Source organism: Heteronotia binoei, chromosome 2 (genome assembly GCF_032191835.1).
Source record: "Heteronotia binoei isolate CCM8104 ecotype False Entrance Well chromosome 2, APGP_CSIRO_Hbin_v1, whole genome shotgun sequence".
Taxonomy (NCBI): Eukaryota; Metazoa; Chordata; class Lepidosauria; order Squamata; family Gekkonidae; genus Heteronotia; species Heteronotia binoei.
The window spans coordinates 188,397,434-188,422,900 of NC_083224.1; the positions used below are offsets into that span (position 1 = coordinate 188,397,434).

The following is a 25,467-nucleotide window of genomic DNA, read 5'->3' on the forward strand; positions in this document are numbered from 1 at the left end:
ACCGTAATCAGAAACATCCCATGAAGCCAATGGGTTCAGCACAGAAAGTCTTTGGAGAGCCAGTTTGGTGTACTGGTTAGGAGCGGCAGACTAATTTGGAGAACCAATTCTCCCCCTCCTCCTCCACATGCAGCCAGCTGGGCAACCTTGGGTCAGTCACATCTCAAGAGCAGTTCTCTTAGAGCTCTCTCTGCCCCACCCACTTGTCCTGGAATTTATTCTACAGGCAATCTTCCTCTGTCTTCCCCCTGACCTCTGTGCCCTTCCCATTTTAGCCCTGTCTTTTATATTTCAGCCTTGTTGGGGCGCCAGTTTGGTGGAACAGGGTGGAGGGAGAAGGGAGGCTGCCGCTCTTGCCTGAAATCAAGCCCCACCCCCTTTTCTGAAGTCAACCCCCTCCACATACAAAGTTCCATTTGTTGACTAGTCCCTTGGTAGAGCCACAAGAGCTAATAAAGAATACATCCTTGTCCCCCAAAGGGGTTACAACCTTACGCAACGAGCCAGGTCATGAATAAGGCTGACAGCATTTTTGGGTCGCCAGAACAGAAAGGAAACCGGACAAGAGTGCCTGTGGTCCAAAGCAGGGAGGGTAGCGGAGGGGGGGGGGGACTCGCCCCCGTTCCATTTTGGAATCCCTGCTGGGTGTTTACCGACAGGCTCATGCAAAAGAGAGATGTAAATCCTCCCTAAAACAGTTCCCTGGGCAGCACAGCGGGAGTTTCTGTTCCAACCGGATGCCACCAGGTCTTCAAAAGTCAGAGAATTTTTGTCAGGGTTGACTCCGCATGTCCCTCATTTTGTTCCTTTGAAACCCAGAGCAATCCCCCCACCCCCGCTAAAGCTTTACCGGAAGCGTTAATATAGAGCGAGTTGCAAGAAGCCAAGACAGACCCTCTGTTTTCCCATGGGAGGGGGCAGACAAGCGGAAGAATTAGCAGCTGCAGCCAGATGCAAGCAGCCCGAACCCAAGCTGGTCTTCTAGGTGGTTCCGGCACGTAAATCGAATCAGACACGTTCTCATTCTGAGCTTTACAACTGGTCCCTTTGGGCACCATCCATTTCCTCAAAGGGGATGCCAAAGAAATCCCCCCAGCACTCCAGAAGGGAAAGGAAGAGGGCAGATTTCCTCACAGGCCAATGGTTGTGCTGTGACTGTCTGTCCCCGCTACACCTGGAATGATTTCCACTTCCCTTGACTGTCTTTTCCCTTATTCTTGGGCTCCGGGCTGTCAGCGGCCTTGTAGCAGTAGACGCCGAAGAGTTTGTATTTCTTGTCCGGGAAGCCCAGGTTGCGAACTCCCGGCTCCCGGCCTCCGCACCGAGACCGGGGGTTGACAATGGGGTACCGGATGCTTCCATCGCTCAACCAGCCCGCTTCACACTTGTCCAGCAGCTGGATCTTCCAGGCAGCGTAGAGTTGGCCCACTTTGGCCACCGTGGCACCATTCTTCTTGCAGGCCTGGACAGCCTCCAGGAAGCTGAGCTTCCGATAGGTCTTGAGGAAGTAGACTTTGCCTGAAAGGGAAGGCAGAGAGAGGAGAAATGAGCGAGAGAAAGAAGGGCAAAGGGGGCAGCCAGACCGAGGGTTGCCAACCTCCAGGTAGTGTACAGATCAAAAATACATTGCTCCAGACGCAGCAATAAGCAATTTAGTAATTGCCAGTCATTTGTGTCCAAGTATATACAACATTAAAAGGTAAAGGTAAAAGGTAAAGGTAGTCCCCTGTGCAAGCACTAAGTCATTACCGACCCATGAGGTGATGTCACATCATGCCGTTTTCTTGGCAGACTTTTTTTTTTTACAGGGTGGTTTGCCACTGCCTTCCCCAGTCAGCTACGCTTTGCCCCCAGCAATCTGGGTACTCATTTTACTGACCTCGGAAGGATGGAAGCCTGTTGACACCTTGAGCCGGCTACCTGAACCCAGCTTCCCCCAGGATTGAACTCAGGTTGCAAGCAGAGCTTGGACTGCAGCTCTGCAGCTTACCACTCTGTGCCATGAGGCTCTTTCATATACAACATACAAATCCCAAATATAAAGTATGGACTACAGGTCGATCCAGTACTCCGTTTCAAGTCTTCCTCAGGTCCAAGGATGAATAAGTTGAATCCAGAAAGCTCACCGTCTTCTTTGTTGCTATCACTTTGGAATGGGACCAAACCAGACTCCAAAGAGCTTACAATCTTATTTGTTTTATACAAGGCCTTTTGTGTAGCAGGAGCTCCTTTGCATATTGTGCCATGCCCCCTGATGTAACCAATCCTCCTGGAGCTTACAGTAGGCCCTGTACTAACTTCCTAAAGCTCTTGGAGGATTGGCTACATCAGGGGTGTGTGGCCTAATATGCACAGGAGTCCCTGGTTTTATATTGAAAAATCAATGCAAACATTCAGTTTGGTGTAGTGGTGAAGTGTGCGGACTCAGAACCGGGTTTCATTCCCCACTTCTCCACTTACAGCTGCTGGAATGGCCTTGGGTCAGCCATAGCTATCGCAGGAGTTGTCCTGGGAAAAGTAGCTGCTGTGAGAGCCCTCTCAGCCCCACCCACCTCACAGGGTGTCTGTTGTGGGGGGAGACGATATAGGAGATTGTAAGCCACTCTGAGTCTGATTCAGAGAGAAGGGCGGGGTATAAATCTGCAGTCTTCTTTTTCTTCATCAGTAGCTGAAGCCTACAATAATTACATAGGGAACAATCCTCCTACTTCCTGCCTGGAGATCTCCTGCTACTACAGCTGATCTCCAGGTGACAGAGACCAGTTCCCCCGGAGAAAACGGCCATTTTGTAAGGTGGACCCCACGGCATTATACCACATTGCAGTCTCTTCCCTCCCCAAACCTCGCCCTCCTCAGACTCCACCCTCAACATCTCCAGGTATTTCTCAACCCAGAACTGGCACCCCTCATGTTTGAGGAAAGGAAAGAATTCAGCTGAGATGTGATGTAAGGCTGCCAACCTCCAGGTACCACCTGGAGATGCCCCATTATTACTGACCAAGGTCTGCTTCTGGAGGGTAGATTCTATGGCTTTGTACCCTGCTGAGGCCCCTCCCCTCTCCACATTCTGCTCTCCCTCAGCTCCTTCCCCCAAATCTCCAGGTATTTCCCAACCCAGAGCTGGCAACCCTAATGTGATGCCATGGAGCCCACCCTTCAAAGCTGCCATTTTCTCCAGGGGATTTGGATCACTGTGGTCTGGAGATCAGTTGTAAATCCTAGGGAACTCCAGGTCCCAGTTCTGGGATGGGAAATACATGGAGGTTTTTGGGGGGTCGAGCCTGGAGAGGATGAGGTTTGGGGAGGGGAAGGGAAGGGAGGGGCCTCAGCAGAGTATAATGCCACAGAGTCCACTTTCCAAAGCAGCCATTTTCTCCAGGAGGACTGGTCTCTTTTCCCTGGGGATCTCCAGGTCCCACCTGGAGGCTGGCAACCCTATCAGGTGGTGCCTGGTCTTGGAACATGGAGGCAGCCAGCAGAAATGTTTTCATTTTGCCAGTTCTGCAATCTTCTTTACTATCCGTTTGCAGTTGGCCCTTGCAGAAACGGTTATTACCGAGCTTTTTCTCATTGCTGTTTTTTTTACATTGCCATTTCATCAGTTTGATTGGTTATTGATTACCGTTGTTTCCTAATGGGTTCTTAGTTAGCTGTAGCAGAAAGGAAAAATCTCATCAGCAGGATTTAAAAATTCCGTCTCATCCATTTTTATCCTGACTTTCCTGCAAAGAACTCAGGTGAGGGCACACAGCAGGGGGGGCCAAACTCAGGAGCCACATGTGGCTCTTTCACACATATTGTGTGACTCTTGAAGTCCCCATTGCCCTGTTGGCCAGCTTGGAGGAGATCTTTCTCTCTTTAATTCACTTCTTTAAGCCAAACCAGTCAGTGGCTTGGAGAATGCATTTAAAGTTAAAGTTGCTTTCTTTCCACCTCTCCCTTCCTCCACATCTTCCTTCTGGGAGGGAGGGAGGAAGGAAGGAAGGAAAACAGATGAGGGAGGGGAGGGAGAGAGAGAAAGATGGAAAGAAAGCAACTTTAATTTTAAATGCCTTCTTCGAGCCACTGGTTGACTTGGCTAGGAGAAGTGATTTAAAAAGAGAAATGTTTCCTCCAAGCCGGCCAATGGGGCGGTGAGGGCTTTGAGAGCTACACAATCTGTGTGAAAGAGCCACATGTAGCTCCTGAGCCACAGTTTGGCCACCCCTTTTCTAAGGTATATCACAAAGTCTGCCCTCCAAAGCCACCTTTGCCTGCTCTTTGTGGTCTGGAAATAAGGTGCAATTCCAGGGGATTTTGAGGTTCCACCTGGAGGTCAGCAACTCTACAGAGATAAAGAGTCAGGCAAACACATAAAGGAGTCTGAAATTATTTTGGGCAGAAAGTAAAATGGCTTTTTCAGGCCACAGTTTGAATAAATGCCTCTCTTCCTGCTTCCCCCACCATACTCCATTACAGGTTTTATTACGAAGGCACCTTGACAATCTACCGCTAACAGACAGCCTGTCATATAAACCCGGCCGGCTTGTGGCTGTATTTGACTTCTGGCAAACAACCGGCAGCCACTGCTGAAAACCCCATCTGTTGGGACAGGGAGTAATGAAACTATCTGAGCTAGAGGAGGGGGAGGAGAACATTATGTCCTCCTCTTCCTTTTTACAAAGCTGGTATAAAAAATGGACTATGCCACTCCGTTGATTCTCCAGCTACGTTGGTTGATTTCAAAAGTTTGTCCTGACTAACTGGCAAGCAGATTTTTGTTCATTGAAAAATCCTTGTTAATTTTTTCAGTATGATAACCAGGGTTTTTTTTTTTTTTGTAGAAAAAGCCCAGCAGCGACTCATTTCCATATTAGGCCACACACCCCAACATCACCATTGTTTCACACAGGGCACAGGGCTTTTTTTGTCGAAAAGGCCCAGCAGGAACTCATTGGCATATTAGGCCGCACCCCCTGATGTCAAGCCAACCGGAACTGTGTTCCTGCTAAAAAAAAGCCCTGATATCCCACAGAAATTGCAGGAGACACCTGGGTATGGTTGCCAGTTCTGGGGTGGAAAATACCTGGAGATTTTGAAAGTGGAACCTGAGGAGGGGAGGGTTTAGCGAGGAAGGGGCTTCAATGGGTATAACACCATAGAGTTCACCTTCCAAAGTGGCCATTTTGTCCAGGTGAACTGATCTCTGTCACCTGGAGATCAGTTGTAATCCCAGAAAATCTCCTGCCGCCTGGAGGTCGGCAATGCTATCGTTTGAGAGAACCTTCTCTTCAGCTCCAGCTCACAGGACAGAAAGCCTCTTCAGGTAAGGTGTTCTCTCTTATTTCGGAAACACCCAGAAGGGAATGCCTCCTAAGTACAAACATTCCCCCCTCCCTCTTGAACACACAAAGGGAATCTACCTGCTTAGCCCTGCAACCTGGAAGAGCTCTTCAGAAAGGAGGTAATGCCTCTTCTAAGACGGTGGCTGCTGAATGGCGTGCATGGATTATCACAAAACTGAGAACCAAATAGGCTTCCCAACCCTCCCGCCCTGGCGGGGGACCCCAGAATTTCCAGCCTCTTCCCCCGCTCCCCCAAAAAACGGAAGCGGGGGGAGGGGGGAAACGGCACCAAGGAGCGTGGCGAGCCGCCCCATCTCGGAGCGGGCGATACCACTGCACGTCTGCCGCCTCTTTTCTGCTTCACCGTGGCTGCTCCCCGAGATGGGCTCAGGCTGGGCCCATCTCGGAGGAGCAGCTGGGATGGGGCGGGGAGGGGGCGGCAGCGCAGCAGCATCGCCCGCTCTGCTCTGCCTCTGAGGTGGAGTCAGAGGTGGGGGGGAGTGGGCCCATCTCGGAGGAGCGGCTGCAGTGGGGTGGGGAAGAGGCGGCAGCAGCACGGTGGTGTCACCCACTCCACTCCGCCTCTGGGGTGGAATCGGAAAAGGGGAGGGTGGAGGGAAGGAAGGCATTTAAAAAGTTGTGAGGTCCCTTTAATTTTGATGGCCAGAACTCCCTTTGGAGTTCAATTGTGCTTGTCACACCCTTGCTCCTAGCTCCACCCCCAAAGTCTCCTGGCTCCACCCCCAAAGTCCCCAGATATTTCTGGAATTGGAGTTGACAACCCTAGAACCAAACCAACCCTGTCAAATGACAGGCCACCTTAATTGGATGCTGTCCATTTAAGAATTCATTGGCGTTCCTGTAAGGGTCTGTGCTTGCTTCTCCACCTCTTTGCCTGACTATTTAAGGCCTCAGTCCTAAAAGTTCTAATAATGTTGGCTCCAGGGCCTCAGCTTCCAACAGAACAGTTAGCCCCAATTCAAACACAAGCAAATCGCCTCAGATTTTCTTTGTGCTGACAGCTGCTAAATTATATTGTCTGTCTGTCTGTCTGGATTTTAGAATAAATCAATTCCAACACATATGCCACCTGTCTTCACTCTAGGGTGGCCAGGTTGTGGTGGGTAACTTCCCTTCCCACCCTAGTGCTCCATCCCCCACTGCCACACAGTGGGACATCTAGGGGGAAATGGGAGGAAACAGTGTAGTGCAGTTGCTGCAAAGTTACTTCCAGCTGCGCACAGAAGTGACGTCACCAGATCATGTGGCACAGCAGGAATTTCCCTGATCTGTCTGGGTCCTACCACCGAGTTTCAAGGAAATCTTAATGCATCGTACAACATGGTGATGTCACAGCCAGAAATGATGTCACGGCATCACATGAGCCTATTCTGCCAGAATCCTGCCCCTTGTCTCCCAGCCACCCTAACACATTCCCATGTCCCTTACCATTCAGGTTGGAAGTAAAACAGAAGGCATCATAACGTTCCTCATCTTTGTGCCGGTATCCATAGTTCCTCACCCCAACAGGGGTCTCCTTCTGTCCGCATTCCTCTCTCGGCCTGGAAATGGGGTATTGCACCGATCCGTCCTCTAACCACCCGGCGTTGCACCAATCCATCCCTTCTAGCCAAGCCTCATGCAGTTGGTCATAGGAAGCCAGGATCCCGTCCTGTTCCAGACACGCTTTCTGTGCCTCGTGGAAGTTCAAGGTGTAGCGGCCCAAGCGGGGGTGGTACGGGAAGATCACCCCTAAGGGAGAAAAGTACAAGGATCATCTTGAGCAGGGGTGTCGAATTCATTCATTATGCGGGACGGATGTGACATAAATGAGACCTTGTCGGGCTGGGCCGTGTGCGTCATAAATGTCATGCCAGGTAGTGGAGATATAAACCTTATAAAGAACACAGAGATATACAAAAAAAAAATTTAAACTTAAAATAAAATATGCTTAAAAGATTAGCACTCTTGCAATATTTTGCTTACTTAACAGTTTCCGATAACTAACACCTCTTGCTCTGCATTATTGCATCAAAATCTGATGTCTGCCCTGGAGCAATCTTGAGTATGGTGTTCAGGTGTTGTTCAGGGGGGTATCTGTAAGTTGCAAACCTCGTTTTGATTGACTGACATTCATTATAGAAATCTCATGGTCAATGCTTTGAACCCAAGACCCAGAGGGAAAAAAAATGAAATGGCTGGGCATTGCGAGCTTTTGTACCTAAACTGCTTCGTGTGCTGTTCAGCCAATGGAAAAATAGAGGCTTTGCTCTGTAGCTCCTGTGCAATTGAGCAAGCCTGGCAAAGCAAGCTGTGATGCAGAAGGAAGCAAGAAAGAGAGAAGGAATTGCTTGCGGGCCTGATAGGAGACTCTGGGGGCCTGTTTTGGCCCTCGGGTGACATGTTTGACACCTCTGATCTTGAGGGATAAAGCCCAAAATGAGCCACTAAACTCAGCATGCTGCTTCCAAACAAGGTCAAGCTAGATGCTCCAAGGGAGTTAACAAGCAACAGCATCCCCTGGTTAAATGGACATGAAGGTTCCATTTAGCCAACAGGGGTTAGTGACCCTGATAAGGCAGCAAAGTGTGATTTGGATTTATATCCTGCCCTATACTCTGAATCTCAGAGTCTCAGAGCGGTCACAATCTCCTTTACCTCCCCCCTCACAACAGACACCCTGTGAGGTAGGTAGGGCTGAGAGTTCTTACAGCAGGACAACCTCTGCCAGAGCTATAGCTGACCCAAGGCCATTCCAACAACTGCAAGTGGAGGAGTGGGGAATCATACCTGGTTCTTCCAGATAAGAGTCCACACACTTAACCACTACACCAAGCTGGCTCTTATTTAAGGTCAGGGCCGGCCCTGTCACTAGGCAAACTTAAGGTTACTGACCAGACTACACGCCTTGTTTGGTGGAAGGAATAAGGTTGAATTCCCCTTCCTTGGAAATATTATTTTTCTGTTATTCTTCTATCTTTTAATAAAACCTTTTTAAAAACTGGGGGTGGGGGAGAGAGAAATATAGCCTTCCTAATAAGGTTCAGAATTGCTCTCTCTGTTTAAGCAAAAAAAAAAAAAAAATTCAGAGCAGAGGAATAACGGAAAAAATAACTGGTCAACATCTGAACCCTAACCCTAGGGTATTCACTCTAATGATTCCCATAGGCTATGATAGAGAATGGAAAAACATCACTATTAAATCTAAGTTACCTTTATACCAACCCTAAAGCTAACCATAATGCTAAACCTAACCTAACTGTGACACAAACTGTAACCCTAAAGGCCCATTCAGTGTAATGATTCCCAAAGGCTATAATGGAGAATGCAGAGGCTCATGTCAGGGAGAGTGCCCATTTGTCTCACTGTATGAGTTGCCGCTCTGGACTGGGGTTTCTTTTTCAGACGGGGAAGCAGTATTGCAGTCGCTTGAAAGCTTTACCAGACAGAAACCTTTTGCTGTTTAATGATTTCTTTTCTGTGGCATTCAGCGGTTTGATGGCTTGTTTGGGGATTACAGTCGTAACAGCATCCGAGGCGGACAAGCGCCAGGAGAATCTCCCTTTATTGCAGCAAGCAGCATCTATGTTCCTCCCCCCCCCCCCACCCCCCTGCAATCCAATGCTAGCTCACTCCTGCAATTTAACACCAAGCCCCAGTGGAATCCGATACTAACTAGGTCCAGTGGGAACAGCACAAGGCAGGAGAGAGAAGGGGACCATCTACTGGCGCATCTTTGCCCAGCATAATATAGCAAGCCTGGGCTTTGGAAACGGAAATAGATGACTGGGATCTTTCCAAAGTTCTCCTCGTCCACATTTAAGCCTGGAATCTGGAGTTCTGAATTATTTGGGCTTGTTTCCAGAGGGAAGCTGGCACATTAGGGATCTTCTGTCTTTCTGTTTGCTTCCACATTTTGCACAGAGAGTTGGGGGCCAGCCAAGCTTGCAGTTTTCGGCAATTTGTCTCTTTCCCCACCCACAAACGGTTATTTATTCAGGTTCGAAGTTTTATTTCAATACAAGATCAGCTCCAGAGAGTCAGTGGTAATAGCAGAGGGGAAAAAAAGATAAAAAGAGGAGTGTGCATGCAGTGCAACGAGCAAAAAACAATGTGCACGGATTGTGGGGAGGGTTTTTTGTGTGTGGATAATTTATTTATTTATTTGATTCATTTATACCCTTCCTTTTTTCCCAATGGAGACCCAAAGTGGCTTCCATCTTTCTCCTCTCCTACATTTTATCCTCATGACAACCCAGTGAGGTATTTTGAGCTGAGAGAGCTTGACTGCCCCAAGGTCACCCAGTGAGCTTCCACAGCATAGGTGGGGATTCGAATCTGGGTCTCCCACACCCTCATCTGACAACCACTAGACCAGGCAATGCACACTGATAAGGCTGAAAAGAAGACATCTGGATGCCATCATACACTGGGGTTCTCTTAGAGAGTCACTGGCAGAATCAGGGCAGGCGGAGCCAACACCCAGGAGCTTAGGGCTCACTTGGCTCAGGCCCAGGGCTTTTTTTGTAGCAGGACCTCCTTTGCATATTAGTCCACACCCCCTGATGTCGCCAATCCTCCTGGAGCTTACAGGAGGCCCTGTACTAAAAGCTCTGTAAGCTCTTGGAGGATTGGCTACATCAGGGGGTGTGGACTAATATGCAAAGGAGTTCCTGCTACAAAAAAAGCCCTGCTCAGACCTAGAGTGCCTGTCAGTACAGCAGGAGACTTTGAGGGGCTGGGACAAGGCATTGGTGCAACGTCACTTCCCAAGGAAAACCAATGCTGTAGGATGCATCCAAAACTGTGATCTTTTCCATATTTGCATCTTCCTCACTTGTGTAATCTTGTTGCTTCAGGGGTTCCCCCCCACCTCTGTTCCACTTGTGTTTTGCTCCCTCTAGGGGTCGATTTGATATTACATCGCTTTATGTCTGGTATATCTGCCTGCAGCTTTTTATGCCTGACATAAAGTGAGGCAATATCGAGTCAGCCCCTAGAGGGAGCAACACAGGTGGGCTAGACCCCTCCCTGGAAGCAACAGAAGCGCAGATACAAGGAAAATGAGAATGCGGAATATTCCTCTATGATTAAACCCTAGTTTTGCACTGGAAGCGGCATTGCACATTACACACTGGCATGGCATTGAATCTTTCCCCACCACCTATCTGAGTGGGAAGCTTAGGTCAGGGAGGCCATTTTTACTTCCCAGCCTGCTCCTGTGCATGGGTTTATCTGGAAAGGATACGAGTGTCAACCCAAGGCTGACAACTGGCATCTGGGAGAGGCCTTGCTGGAGACACCGTGGTGTCACTTCCAGTGTAACTCAAAAGTGATGTCATTTGTGCAGGGGTAATGCTGTAGCATTCATCTCAAACTCTATGGTTTATAGAGTACTGGGAAATGCTAGAGTGGCAACTCTAGGAGGATTGGAGGGGTAGGGACAGGCATGCCAGCATTGAGTTGCCACACAGCACCGCTTCTGGAGAAAACTGGAAGTGACATAATTATTGCAAGGGACAACACTATGATTCACCAAACTCTATGGTTAAACCAGGGCTGGCCGGTTCTCCCAGAAGAGAGTCCACACACTTAACCATTACACCAAAACTTCAGTGGGGTAAAATGCCATGCAGTCCACCCTCTAAAACAGCCATATTCTCCAGGGGAATTGATCTCTGTAGTCTGGAGATAAGCTGTAATTCTATGAGGAATCCCCAGGTCCTGCCTGGAGGGATGGCATCCTGACATGCAACTCCGGGTCACTTGGGAAACAGGGTGGCTGTTCTTCTGCCAACTTTCAAGCCTCCCTCCTCCCAGCCCTTTCTTTCCTCACCTCCTCCCCTCCCCCCATGTGGGAGCGTGTCTGGGGTGCTTTATCGTAGCTCTTATTGACTTTTATTGTGGCTGAAGGCTTTCGTGTCACCAGCTAATAAAACTGGGAAGATGGATGAAAGGGAGCCGGATTCGTAAAACATCCCAACCAGAGAGGGGGGAAAGTGTGTCTAGGGAGAGAGGCAGTTTCCGCAGGGAGAAATAAAAAACAAACGAAGCAGCACCGGAGCATGAGGAGGAGGCCAAAGCGCCCCCCAAGGGACCCTTCTGAATTTGTGCCCTCAAGGACCTCCCCTCTTCCCCCAAACAGCTCTTCCATCGCACTGAAATTAAAATCAGCTCGAAATGTATTCCACGTTCCTCATTTGCACCCCCCCCCTTGAATATGAAAAATTGCACTCCTGTGTGAAAGAGAGGGCTGCCAAGTTCCCGCTGGGGATGGAGGATCCCCTGGTTTGGCGGGCCCCAACCTGACAGCAGGGAGGGAGGCCAGCAAGAGATTCCCATGCCCCAAAGAGACCTGTTGCTGCACGGCATGTGCAATGCCCAGAAGTGATATATCACACCAGGTGTGTCACAGGGGGATGCTCTAGGAATTCGCAGGAAACTCTATGGTTTTGAGTGGGGACACTCTAGCAATTTGAGGGGAAACTCTATGGTACCATAGAGTCCCCCCCCAATTGCTAGAGCATCCCCACACAAAACTATAGTTTCCACAAATTCCTAGAGCGTCACCCACATGACATGCCTGGCATGATATTTCAGGTGATGTCCTTGCGCCACATGCACTGCACGGACATGGGGAAAAAGCCCCCCACTGGCAGCCATGGGGTACTGGTCAACCCTTGTGAAAGACCAGACCTGGATAGCCCAAGCTAGCTGGATTTCATCAGGTCTGAGAAGCTAAGCAGGATCAGCCCTGGTTAGTACTTGGATGGGAGGCCACCAAGGAACTCCCAGGTTGGTACGCATAGGCAGGCAACGGGAAAACCACCTCTCTTCGCCTCTTGCCTTGCAAACCCTCTGGGGTGGCCAAAAGTTGGCTGCTGACTTGGGGGGCCCTTTCTACCCCTAGGCGAAGGAGCAGTGTACCTTGGCAAAGTGTCCAGAGATGTCAGCTCTGGGATGGGAAATTGTTGGGGGTTTGATGCAATTTCACTTCCTGTTGTCATGAGTTAATTAAGTGTTTGTATATGCATGCTGATGTTTAGCCAGTGAGATTGGTAGAGCCAATGAGAATGTTTGCACGTACTTCCCGCCAAGGCTAGGTGTCAATATGCATAGTGACCATTGAGGGAGAGCCCTAATAGGCTAATCCATATTTTGGGGTGGTGGTCTAGGGGAAAACATTTGGTCAGTTTTATTGCCCTTTGTGTTAAGCCCTCAGATCTCCATGCAGTTGAAGTTAAGACGAGAGAGAGTCGAGATGTAGCTTAGAAGCTAGATAGGATATTGAATCCTTTCTTGTTTTCTAGAAATCCCAGTCATCCCTTTCATCATTAGTAAAGTCAACTCCTTTTATTCTTAAGCTAAACCGTGTGCCTGGCTGTTATTCGTGGTTCTCTCCACGTTACTCTGCTAATCGTATATCTTTGGTGAGTGAAGCCTGGGAAGGCAGGGTTTGGAGAGGGGAGGGACTTCAGCAGGGGTATAATGCCATAGCAGGGGAGGCCAAACTATGGCTTGGGAGCCACATGTGGCTCTTTCACACATATTGTGTTGCTCTCAAATCCTCACGACCCCGTCAGACGGACTGGAGAAGGCACTTGCTTCTTTAAATCCCTTCGCCAAGCCAGTCAGCAGCTTGGAAAATGCATCTAAAGTTAAAGTTGCTTTCTTTCCACCTCTTTCTCCCTTCTCATATCCAGGGCATTTTCCCACCTCTTTCTCCCTTCTCATATCCAGGGCATTTTTTGAGCAGGAACACACAGGGATGCAGTTCAGCTGGCTTGGTGTCAGGGGTGTGTGGCCTAATATGCAAATGAGTTCCGGCTGCGCGTTTTCTACAAAAAAGCTCTGCTCGTATCTATTTTCCTTCCTTCCTTCCTCTGACGTTCACGTCTTGTGGCTCTCAAACATCTGATGTTTATTCTATGTGGCTCTTACATTAAGCAAGTCTGGCCCCCCTTGCGTCATAGAGTCCACCCTCCAAAGCAGCCGTTTTCTCCAGGGGAACTGATCTTGGTTGTCTGGAGATCAATTTTAACCATGGGAGATCTCCCGGTGACACCTGGATGTTTGCAACTCTAGAGCAGCCCCAGTGGTGGTTGTTTGTTTTTTTTTGTTACCACTCTCTCTGTTCTTTGCACACCACTGATGTTTTTTGAAACCTCGATTACACCTCCTTGGACCTAGCATCTTAGCTGACTATCAAAGGGCCCTGGGCCAGCACCTGAACACTTGCTTTGAATGTCGAAGCTTTGGGGTTCTTGCTAGCTAAACGTAAATGCAGCAGCGATCAAAACTCAGCAAAGCAAACGCATTAGCTTTTAAAACGGAAACTTTACTTTCTAATAAAGGGAGGGCTTCCTGGGATTAAAAATAACAAACAGTACAGGAAAACATCCTCTCTAGATGCTCTCAACCTACATGGAACAAAGTAGGAGTCCAGCAGCACCTTTAAGAACAGCAAAGTTTTATTCAGAACGTAAGCTTTGGTGTGCATGCGCAGTTCGTCAGACAATGGAATGGGGTACAGTGAGCAGAGCTACATAGAACTGGTGGGCAGTGGTTAAACATGCAAACTATTTCTAAGAGCGTTTTCGCACTCACCTTCAGCTGGCGCGACCCCCCTCTTCACCGCGCAGGATCTGCGCGGATTTCGCACGTAAAGCCGCGGAGCAGCCGGAAGAGCCGGAAACTCCCGGCGCTTTTGCGGCGCAAACGTAAACCGCCAAAAAGCAGTTTCCGTTTGCGCGGCTTTTGCGCCGGGAATTTCCGGCTCTTTCGGCTGCTCCGAGGCTTTAAGTGCGAAATCCGCGCAGATCCTGCGCGGTGAAGAGGGGCGTCGCGCCGGCTGAAGGTGAGTGCGAAAACGCTCTAAGTTAGAATCTATGACAGAATAGTACACTTAAACTGAAAGAACAACCAGTTTGGTTTAGATTCCATCTGTTATGTTGGAAAATGGTATCTAAACCAAACTGGTTGTTCTTTCAATTACGACAGATCTTCAAGCAACGGAGACGAATGCACCTAGAGAAAATGGCCACTTTGGAAGATGGACTTCACGGCATAAGACTCCACTGTTCCCCTTCCCAGCCCCTGCCCTCCTCAAGCTCTGCCCCTGAAATCTCTAGGTATTTCCTCACCTGGAACCGGCAAACCCTGCTATTGTAGATGCACTGCCCCTCCAATCTCTCTTCTATGGGGCAGGTTGACGTGACTCCCTTGGTTCCCTCACCCCGAACAACCTCCCGTTACCTTCCAGATCTAGCTTGACCATCCCCGCATCGTCTTCCAGCTCGTTGGTGACCTCGCACTCGTAGCGCCCGTAATCCTGCAGGGTGACGTTCCGGATGATCAGGGAGGCATCCCCGGCATCGTCCTCCTGCAGTGCCGTGCGGCCCCGGTAGCTCCCAAAGGCCCTGCGCTCTTTGCCCATGGCCACGAAGACGTCCTCAAACGACATGGGGTCCACCACCTTGGTCCACTTCAGGCGGATTTCGTCGGGATCGTGAGCCGACACGTCGTAGTGAAAGCGGCAGGGAAGGATGATTGTCCCGCCACGATGGGTCACCACTTTGCCGGGGGCCGTCTGCACCACGACAGCACCACTGTCATCCTCTAAGGACAGAGAGGGATGTTAGGAGGATTCTGGGATTCAGAACCTGACACCCTCTCCGCCCAACCTACCTTGCAGGGTTGTTGTGAGGATAAATGGAGGAGAGGGGGGTGCTGTAAGCTGCTCTGGGTTCCCATTAAGGAGAAAGATAGGGTACAAATGAATGGAATATATAAAGAAACAAATAAATAGATAAAACTTGGCCTACCCAAAGGTAGAATATGGCTAGGTCCAATTCAAGAAATATCTGCAGACATTGGGGGTGGAGCCAGGAGACACTGGAGGTGGAACCAGGGGCAAGGTTGTAACAAGCACAATTGAACTCCAAAGGGAGTTCTGGCCATCACATTGAAAGGGACTGTGAGCCTTTTAAATGCCTTTCCTCCACTGGAAATAATGAAGGACAGGGACACCTTCTTTTGGGGTTCATAGAGTTGGACCCCCTGGTCCAATCTTTTTGAAACTTGGAGGGTGTTTTGAGGAGAGGTTGGATGCTATGCTGCAAATGTGGTGCATCTACCTCAAAAAACAGCCTCCCCACCAAGCCCCAGATACCCGTGGATCAATTCTCCATTATACTCAATGGGAATCGGTCTCCATAGGGAATAACGGACTGCCCAGCAGACATTCCCACCCCCCACCCCCGCTTTCTGATGACACTGAAGCAGGGGGAGGGCCTCCAAACTGGGAAATCTTCTGCCCCAACCTGGGGATCGGCTGCTCTAAACATGGCTGTGTCAAGCATGAGATCTCAAAATAACCAGTCCTTGAATCTTGAAACAAAGTTTGGTTTATTGATAATCCATGTGGCTCATCCAAGCTGGGAGAAATTGGAACTGATACTTTGTAACAGGAGAATACAGGCTTTAAGATGGCACATCAAAGATTCTATAGACAATTAAGAACATAAGAACATAAGAGAAGCCATGTTGGATCAGGCCAACGGCCCATCCAGTCCAACACTCTGTATCACACAGTGGCCAATAATTTATATATTTATATATATAAATATATATAAATATATATAAATTTATATATATATATGTGTGTGTGTGTGTGTATATATATGTATACACACACACACACACACACATACACACATATATATATACACACTGTGGCTAATAGCCACTGATGGACCTCTGCTCCATATTTTTATCTAACCCCCTCTTGAAGCTGGCTATGCCTGTAGCTGCCACCACTTCCTGTGGCAGTGAATTCCACGTGTTAATCACCCTTTGGGTGAAGAAGTACCTCCTTTTATCCGTTCTAACCAGACTGCTCAGCAATTTCATTGAATGCCCACGAGTTCTTGTATTGAGAGAAAGGGAGAAAAGTACTTCTTTCTCTACCTTCGCCATCCCATGCATAATCTTGTAAACCTCTATCATGTCACCCCGCAGTCGACGTTTCTCCAAGCTAAAGAGCCCCAAGCGTTTTAACCTTTCTTCATAGGGAAAGTGTTCCAAGCCTGTAATCATTCTAGTTGCCCTTTTCTGCACTTTTGCCAATGCTATAATATCCTTTTTGAGGTGCGGTGACCAGAATTGCACACAGTATTCCAAATGAGACCGCACCATCGATTTATATAGGGGCATTATGATACTGGCTGATTTGTTTTCAATTCCCTTCCTAATAATACCCAGCATGGCGTTGGCCTTTTTTATTGCAATCACACACTGTCAGCTCTGCAGCATATGAAGCCTAGAAGTTAGTCTGAAGAAGACAGAAGTTCTCCACCAGCCTGCACCCCAGGAAGATTATCACCCTCCCTGCATCACTGTGGGTGAATCAGTTCTGAAGACAGTCCAGCAGTTCAGCTACCTGGGGTGCATCATCTCCTCAAATGCCAAGATCGACAAGGAGATTGACAACAGGCTGGCAAAGGCAAACCGTGCATTTGGCCGACTGCACAAAAGAGTGTGGAGCAACAAGCATCTGAAAAAAGGCACAAAGATCAATGTTTACAAAGCGGTTGTGATGACAACCATAAGAACATAAGAGAAGCCATGTTGGATCAGGCCAACGGCCCATCAAGTCCAACACTCTGTGTCACACAGTGGCAAAAAAATTTATATACACACATACACTGTGGCTAATAGCCACTGATGGACCTGTGCTCCATATATTTATCTAAACCCTTCTTGAAGGTGGCTATACTTGTGGCCGCCACCACCTCCTGTGGCAGTGAATTCCACATGTTAATCACCCTTTGGGTGAAGAAGTACTTCCTTTGTGACAGGTGCTAAGGGATTTCTTCAACCCTCATCTACGGCTCCGAATCGTGGGTTTTATACCGTCATCACCTGCGACTCCTTGAGCGCTTTCATCAGCGCTGCCTTCGCACTATCCTCAACATCCACTGGAGTGACTTTGTGACCAACACTGAAGTCCTCAAGAGGGCGGAGGTTACCAGCATCGAGGCACTGCTGTTGAAGACGCAGCTGCGCTGGGCAGGGCATATTTCTAGGATGGAAAACCACCGCCTTCCCAAGATTGCCCTGTATGGCGAACTCTCCACCGGCCATCGAAATAGAGGGGCACCAAAGAAGAGGTACAAGGACTCCTTGAAGAAATCCCTTAGCACCTGTCACATCAACCATCACCAGTGGTCTGACCTAGCCTCAGATCGCAAAGCATGGAGGCACACCATCCACCAGGCTGTCTCTTCCTTTGAGAACGCACGCATAGCTGGTCTTGAGGACAAAAGGAGATTGAGGAAGAATCGCACTGCTACAGGACCAACCCTAAATCAGACTTTTCCCTGCAGCCGCTGTGGCCGGACCTGCCTGTCCCACATTGGTCTTGTCAGCCACCAGCGAGCCTGCAGCAAACGTGGACTATTGCACCCTTCTTAAATCTTCGTTCGCGAAGCCAAGCCGAGAGAGAGAGAGAGAGAGAGAGAGAGACACTGTCTTGACATTTTCAGTGAGTAATCTACCACGACCCCAAGATCTCTCTCTTGGTCAGTCTCTGCCAGTTCACACCCCATCAACTTGTATTTGTAGCTGGGATTCTTGGCCCCAACGTGCATTACTTTGCACTTGGCCACATTGAACCTCATCTGCCACGTTGACGCCCATTCACCCAGCCTCAACAGATCCCTTTGGAGTTCCTCACAATCCTCTCTGGTTCTTACCACCCTGAACAATTTAGTGTCATCCGCAAACTTGGCCACTTCACTGCTTACTCTCAACTCCAAATCATTTATGAACAAGTTAAAGAGCATGGGACCCAGTGCTGAGCCCTGCGGCACCCCACTGCTTACCGTCCTCCACTGCGAAGACTGCCCATTTATACTCACTCTCTGCTTCCTATTAATTAGCCAGTTTTTGATCCACAAGAGGACCTGTTCTTTTACTCCATGACTCTCGAGCTTACTAAGGAGCCTTTGATGAGGAACTTTATCAAAAGCTTTTTATCGAAAGCAATTCTACATTCACGTGTGAAATTCACACGCTAGGTTCCTTATCTATCTTGCGGCTAGCACATCCTGGGTTCAGGCCTGGCTGAGCCTGGCGAAAGAAGAAAGGTGGGGGTTGCTACTTTGACGTGCCTTAGTTTCATTCAGGGTTAGTAACAAATCTATAATCTGAATACTATAACAGAAGATGAATATACAAGACAATTAGGTTGGATTTTCTCTGGAAAACACAGTTCAAGGGTTACATGTTCCCATGGTTGTCCATTAGGGCTTGCCAGTCTCTAAAACTTTAATGGCATTGCAATCATGATGACATGACTTCCAGGGAAAACCTGGAAATGAAAACGGTTGTTCTAGGAATCACTAGAAACATTACGGTTTTACCATAGAGCTTCTGCCAATTCCTAGAGCAACTGCCATTGCTTCTGGGTGTTTCCTGGAAATGATGCCATTGCACTTGCAACTGTGCCTCCAGGTCCCCATCCCCAATCCTCCTACTAGTTGCCAGGCTGAGCCTGTTAACCCAATGGTCCATGTGTTTCAGGTCATGATTCAAAGTGCTGGTTCTTACTTTTAAAAGTATCAGGGTTGCCAGGTCCTCTTGCAATCACAGTGGGGAGGGGATTTGGGGATGTTCTGAGGGTGGGCAGGACATCGCATATGATGTTCCCAGCGCAATGACATCACCTGGAAGTGGCATCATCTTGTTGGCAATGGCACACATGATGCTCTGGGTTTTGGGGGCAAATCTCTATGGGGTTTTTTGCCCTCAAAACCATAGAGTTTGCCTCAAAATCAGAATGTCACTGTATGACAGCCCTGGTGCAATGACATCACCTGGATGTGACATCATCACATCAGGGACATCACACAGCGATGTCCCTGTTTGGGGTTGTGGTTTTGAAGCTCCCAAAAGCTGGGGGCTGGCAATCCTAAAAACCATAAATGGCTAAGGAACAGGGAAGGACGCTCTCCTTCCATATTGTCCAGCCCATCAGTTAAGTTGTGTCTTGCAAGCCCTGCTCCCTTGGTACCCCTGCCTTCTGAGGTGAGTCAGGGGATAATAAGATACAGGCCTTTGCAGGGATGGCACCTCACTTCTAGAATGCCCTTCCCCTGGAGCAGGGGTGGCCAAACTGTGGCTCAGGAGCCACATGTGGTTCTTTCACACATAATCTGTGGCTCTTGAAGTCCCCACTGCCCTGTCAGCTGGCTTGGAGAAGACAAATGTCTCTTTAAATCACTTCTCCTAGCCAAGCCAGCCACTGGCTTGGAGAATGCATTTAAAGTTGCTTTCTTTTCACCTCTCACTCTCACCCCCCCCCCCATCTATTTCCTTTCCTTTCCATCTTGCGACTGTCAAATACCTGACGTCTATTCTATGTGGCTCTTATGTGAAGCAAGTTTGACCAGCCCTGCCCTGGAGGCTCACCTACTGCCTAGGTTACTGTTTTGGATGCCAGGCCAAAGAATTTCCATGCATCCAGGCTTTAGATTAAGGTGTTGATCATTTAAAATAATTTCATAGCGTCTAACCATTTTTGGACAAAACGGTTAGATTCATTTTAAGCTGCTCAATTATTTTTCTTTCATTTTTTTTTAAAGTCTTCTTTCTCTCGAGGTTTAATTTAAGGTAATGCTGGGTTTTAATTTAGGGAACAGCCCGAATAGTCCAGTTTGACCAGAGCTTACCAGGACCTGGGAGCTAAGCAAAGACAGCAGCCAGGGGAGGTTTGCCAGGTCTGACTCAAGAAATACAGCACAAGGGAGAAGTACAGACACAAGATCCAATCCAGAAACAAAATCCTTACAAAATTACTGGTATATTCACTAAATATAATAAGTTTCACAAATCAATGACAATTCATAGATAGTTTCATTGAATTCCAATCAATATATACAAAATTACTTCATAATTACATCAATGCTGTGAACTCAAAGTGCTAGAATAAGCGCAAAAGTCCATTCATAAATGATTCCAAGCGGAGCAGACGTTCCAAACAGTCCTCTATGTGGAGAGCAACATATTCTACACGTTTCAATGTGATGGCATCTTTGTCCAAGAGGGAAGGTTTGTACAGTCAATGTGTTTTTCTTTACAGAGCAGCTAGCAAAAAGTCTCATGGTTGGAGAGATTTTTTTGAACTCTAAAGGGAGTTCTGGCCATCACATTTAAAGGAACCGCACTCCTTTTAAATGCCTTCCCTCCATTTGAAAATAATGGATAGGGGCATCTTCTTTTGGGGCTCATAGAATTGAACCCCTAGTCCAATCTTTTTGAAACATGGAGGGGGAAAGAAAGAAAGAAAGAAAGAAAGAAAGAAAGAAAGAAAGAAAGAAAGAAAGAAAGAAAGAAAAGAAAGAAAGAAAGAAAGAAAGAAAGAAAGAAAGGAAGGAAGGAAGGAAGAAAGGAAGAAGGAAGGAAGGAAGGAAGGAAGGAAGGAAGGAAGGAAGGAAGGAAGGAAGGAAGGAAGAAGGAAGGAAGGAAGGAAGGAAGGAAGGAAGGAAGGAAGGAAGGAAGGAAGGAAGGAAGGAAGGAAGGAAGGAAGGAAGGAAGGAAGGCAGGCCATAGGAGAGGAAAGAAGGAAGAATGGACAAAACAACCAAGCAGCAAAAAAAGAAGAGTTGGATTTATACCCAAACCCCTCACTTGGAGTGGCTTCCAATCTCCTTCCTTCCTCTCCTCACAAACAAACACCCTGTGAGGTAGCGGGAGAGCTCTGAGAAAGCTGTGACCTGACCCAAGATCACTCAGCTGGATGCATGCGGAGGAAGAGTGGGGGAATCAAACCTCGGTTCTCCCAGATTAAAGCCCCCCACTTTTAACCAAACTGGCTCTGACAGGACAAAAAGGGGTGTTCTTAGTGGTACAAAAATTAAAAAAAACAAACAAGCCATATATTTTGAACACCAACCCCATCTATAGTCAGAGTCTTATGTTCATGCAAGACATAAATTAAGACCAAGGACTTATTGCCCCAAATGGTGCATGCATAATACACCCACCCCAAAAAGCCAGAGTACCATCACACACCTGAGACATGCACAACCTTTTTCCGGCCTTTTCTGGCCAACGGCCAGCTGGCAGGACAGGGTAAGGAGGAGGAGCAGCGTCAAGACAGCAACGTGAAGAAGAGTTTGGACCTCTTGGAAGAATCTAGCAGAGAAGAAAAGGATAATGCAATAGGACTTTATGCCCTCCTGTGGAGATTTTTTTTTGTAACGCAGCATCTGCCTATCCTCTGTTGGAAACAAGATGCTGGTCTAGATGGACATCCCTTGATCAGATCCAGCTGGGGTCTTTCTGATGTCCACAGCAGGGCTTTTTTTTGTAGCAGGATCTCCTTTGCATATTAGACCACACACCCCTGATGTAGCCAGTCCTCCAAGAGCTTACAGGGCTCTTAGTACAGGGCTAAGCTCCAGGAGGATTGGCTACATCAGCTGGGGGAAAACGAGAGGGAGGGAAGCAGAAAGGGAACCTTGGCGGTTGGTATGCCAGCCTCCAGGTAGGACCTGGGGATTCCCTCCCCTGGGATTATAGCTCATCTCCAGGCTCCAGAGATTAGTTCCCCTGGAGGGTGGGCTCCATGGCATTGTGCCCCACTGAGGTCCCAGTCCTCGCCAGGCTCCACCCCCAAATCTCCAGGAATTTCCCAACCTGGTAACACGATTCCCTCATTCCCTTCCAGGAATCCCTGCTTGGGCGGATGCCAAGATAGGCAGTTCCCGGCTTTCTGGCTTTGCAGAATGGTTCTCTCAAAGGCGTCGCTGGGAAAAGGCAGGTTTTGCGGAAGGATTTGAAGGCAAAGTGTGTGTGTGCGTGTGTCAGAGAGAGGTGGTAGCATTTAAGGGACAGGGTGGGATATCTTGGGAGGCTCTAAGAGGGGGTCCCAAGCAGCATGGGAGGAACCTCCCCCCTCTCCCCCACAAATGAGCGTGAAAGATGCAGGGCTTTTTTTGTAGCAGGAACTCCTTTGCCTATTAGGCCACACCCCCTGATGTAGCCAACCCTCCTGGAGCTGACAGTAGGCCCTGTAAGAAGAGCCCTGAAAGCGCTCAGAGGATTGGCTACATCAGAGCAGTGTGGCCTAATAGGCAAAGGAGTTCCTGCCACAAAAAAAGGCCCCGTGAAAGAAGACTGAGTTTCTTCTATGGTTCAGTGCACAAGTCTCGGGTAGACGGGCCAGCTCTGGGTGGGGAAATTCCTGGAGATTTTGGGAGTAGGGCTTTTTTTGAGCAGGAATGCAGAGGAACACAGTTTCTGCTGGCTTGGCGTTAGGGTGTGTGGCCTGATATGCAAATGAGTTTCTGCTGGGCTTTTTCTACAAAAAAGCCTTGCTGGGGAGGGTGGGGAGTTCAGTGGGGTACAATGACCCAGAGCCCACCCTCCAAAGTGGCAATTTTTTCCAAGTGAACTGATCTCTTGTTGCCTGGAAGTCAGCTGTAATCCCAGGAGATTTCCAGCCATCACCTGGAGGTTTTGGCAACCCTCAGCTGAGGCTATAGTTTAGCTGATGCCCTCCTCCCCCACCATTGGGACAGATCCCCTGCTGTTACAGTCCTCCATCTAAGGAGGTTGCTTGAATATTTCAATTTCACTTTTGCTGCTCCAAAATGGGTGGTGTAGAACAATACTCCCTCTAACTTATGGAGTCTTGTGAGCAAAAATTCTACTTTATGAGCTACTGGCATTAAAGTTGTGAACTACTGCATAACTTAGCCTGCTCTGGGGCCATTTTTCCTAAGCTAACACAAAAATGCCTGAGCCAGAGGCTAAATAACTGTGAGCTAGCTCACACAAACTCAGCTTAGACGGAACACTGGTGTGGAAAGATCCTGAGTTCCAGGGCCGGCCGGCTAGAGCATTCAGCTGACGGAGAAATCCAAATGCAGGAAATGACTTTTCTTTGTGAGATTTAGCAAGCAGCGCAAAGGTTTGGGGGACTACACGAGCATGCCAGCCACTAAGGAGTTAATAATGTATGCCTCTCATCTGATGGAGAAAAATTGATGGGCATTTCTCTTAACCTCTAAGGGACCCCAGTCTTTAACTGCCTTTGCCAGGTTGCGGCAATCCAAAGATAATTTTCCGTATTTTCCCCCTTCAAATGCACTCCTTTAGGATACAAAGCAAACTTTCTTTGCGCAGGTAAGAAGGCAGAGGAAATCCTAACACTTTTGGTTTCCCCGGGGGAGGAAGAGAATTAAAAAGTAACATGACAAAAACCCCATACCCTAATTCTTCAAAAACGACTTTAAAAAATTGTTTGCCCCTCTCTCTTTCTGTATCTCACTGCAAGGAAAAGGGATGCAGGCAGCATCCCTGGAAAAGTGGTACCCAGCGGAGAGGAGGGATGCTCTCCTGAGAGATTGCAGCAAGCCCCACATGAGCCAACGTTGCAGAATGAAGGTGAACCACAAACTGTAAGGCAACCTTGCACCAAAAAAAAAAAAAAAGCCCACAACGACTCACCATTTCTCCTTGAAGGGGGACGGGCTGTCCCAGCCCAGAAGTGACTCTCAGGGGCTGGAGAACTTGAGACAGATGCAGTTCGCCCAGGGATGGGGTGGGGTGGGGGGGAGAAGTCAAGGAGGTGGGGAGGGGCAGGTTCTGGTTTCTCACGTTTCTTCTTTTCCTCCTTTCTCTCTCTCCCTCTCTCTTTTTTAGTACATCCAGTTGATGAGTTGCAGAATCCCTTCTGGCGTCTTACTCAGCAAAAGTCAGAGGAAGGCAAGGGCTGGCAGCGATGTGTGTGCGTGGAGGGGAGGGGGGGGGAGAGAAAACAGCTGCTTGCAAGAGGTGAAAAGTTGCGCAAAGGGACCAGTGGCAAAGAGACTGTGGCAATTACTGCATTAAAAGAGGCTGCAATGGGACCGGAAGGAGGGATAAAGCTGAAGGGGGGGGGGGGGGGGAGAGAAGAGAATTTTAAAGGGAAACCTGCGAATTCTTTGCATGGATGAAAGCCAGGCCAGGCTGCTGAAGCAGCGGGACTTCAGCCAACAATGGGCTGGGCCCAGAACACAGGCACAACTTTGGGATCCGGTGGTGCAGATGGTGGGGCCCTTTCAAAAGCCACAACCACCGTGCAATCCCTGCCTGAACTCCAAGCCCAGGTTTTTTGAGACACTCAGTTCTGCCGGACTCTCAAGTTTCCCCAGCCTCTACTGTCCCCGTTTCAGGCTGCCTCACAAGGTAGAGTGGCAAGAAAGCAGCTATCAGGTTTCGAGGTTATCTGTCGTCTCCCGTTTCAGCTGGACGGGCCGGGGGACGCAAGGGTGTTAGACTCCTGGGGGATCCCAAAACAGCAAATGCTCCGCTCGCTTTTCAGTTGTGCGGAGGCACAGCGAGGGCAGCTCCTCAGAAACATTTATTGATTTATTTCACATTTCTATCCCGGCCTCCCCCACGAGCGGGCTCAGGGCAGGTCACAAAAGAAATAGGAACACTAAAACTGCATCATCAAACCATTAACAACTGAATCCAATTTGAAAACAGATTGCAAGCCAGCAGTAATCCACCGTGCTGCCTGCATTGAAGGGCAGGTGGGCAGAAACATCGTAATAGTCTGGTTACTATTGATGGAAACCATTGCCCTTTACACCATGGAGCCAGTATGAGGGCACTTTGAGCAGGAGGGGCCAGAATGTGTGGTTGGCCACTGGTTAGCCAAAAGCCTGGTGGAATAGTTCCGTTTTACAGACCCTGTGGAACTCTAATAAGTCCCGTAGGGCCCTGCTCTCAATCAGGGGCATGTTCCACAAGGCTGAGGCCAGAGAAGAAAAAGCCCCGGACCTAGTCAAGGCCTGGTGGATGTCTTTTGGTGTAGTGGTTAAGTGTGCGGACTCTTATCTGGGAGAGCCGGGTTTGATTCCCCACTCCTCCACTTGCACCTGCTGGAATGGCCTTGGGTCAGCCATAGCTCTGGCAGAGGTTGTCCTTGAAAGGGCAGCTGCTGTGAGAGCCCTCTCCAGCCCCACCCACCTCACAGGGTGTCTGTTGTGGGGGAGGAAGGTAAAGGAGATTGTGAGCCGCTCTGAGGCTCTTCGAAGTGGAGGGCGGGATATAAATCCAGTATCTTCATCTACCTCACAGGGTGTCT

The 25,467-nt window shown here is 48.7% G+C and overlaps 1 protein-coding gene across 1 annotated transcript; it reads right to left on the reverse strand.

The window, feature by feature from the left end:
- Positions 1–1,161: 1,161 nt before the first annotated feature.
- HAPLN4 (hyaluronan and proteoglycan link protein 4) lies at positions 1,162–24,957 on the reverse strand. The gene is given in 6 exon segments (XM_060233091.1): positions 1,162–1,518; positions 6,774–7,076; positions 14,580–14,942; positions 21,399–21,438; positions 21,440–21,521; positions 24,887–24,957. Coding segments are annotated over 6 exon segments (1,209 nt in total). The 3' UTR covers positions 1,162–1,168.
- Positions 24,958–25,467: the final 510 nt, after the last annotated feature.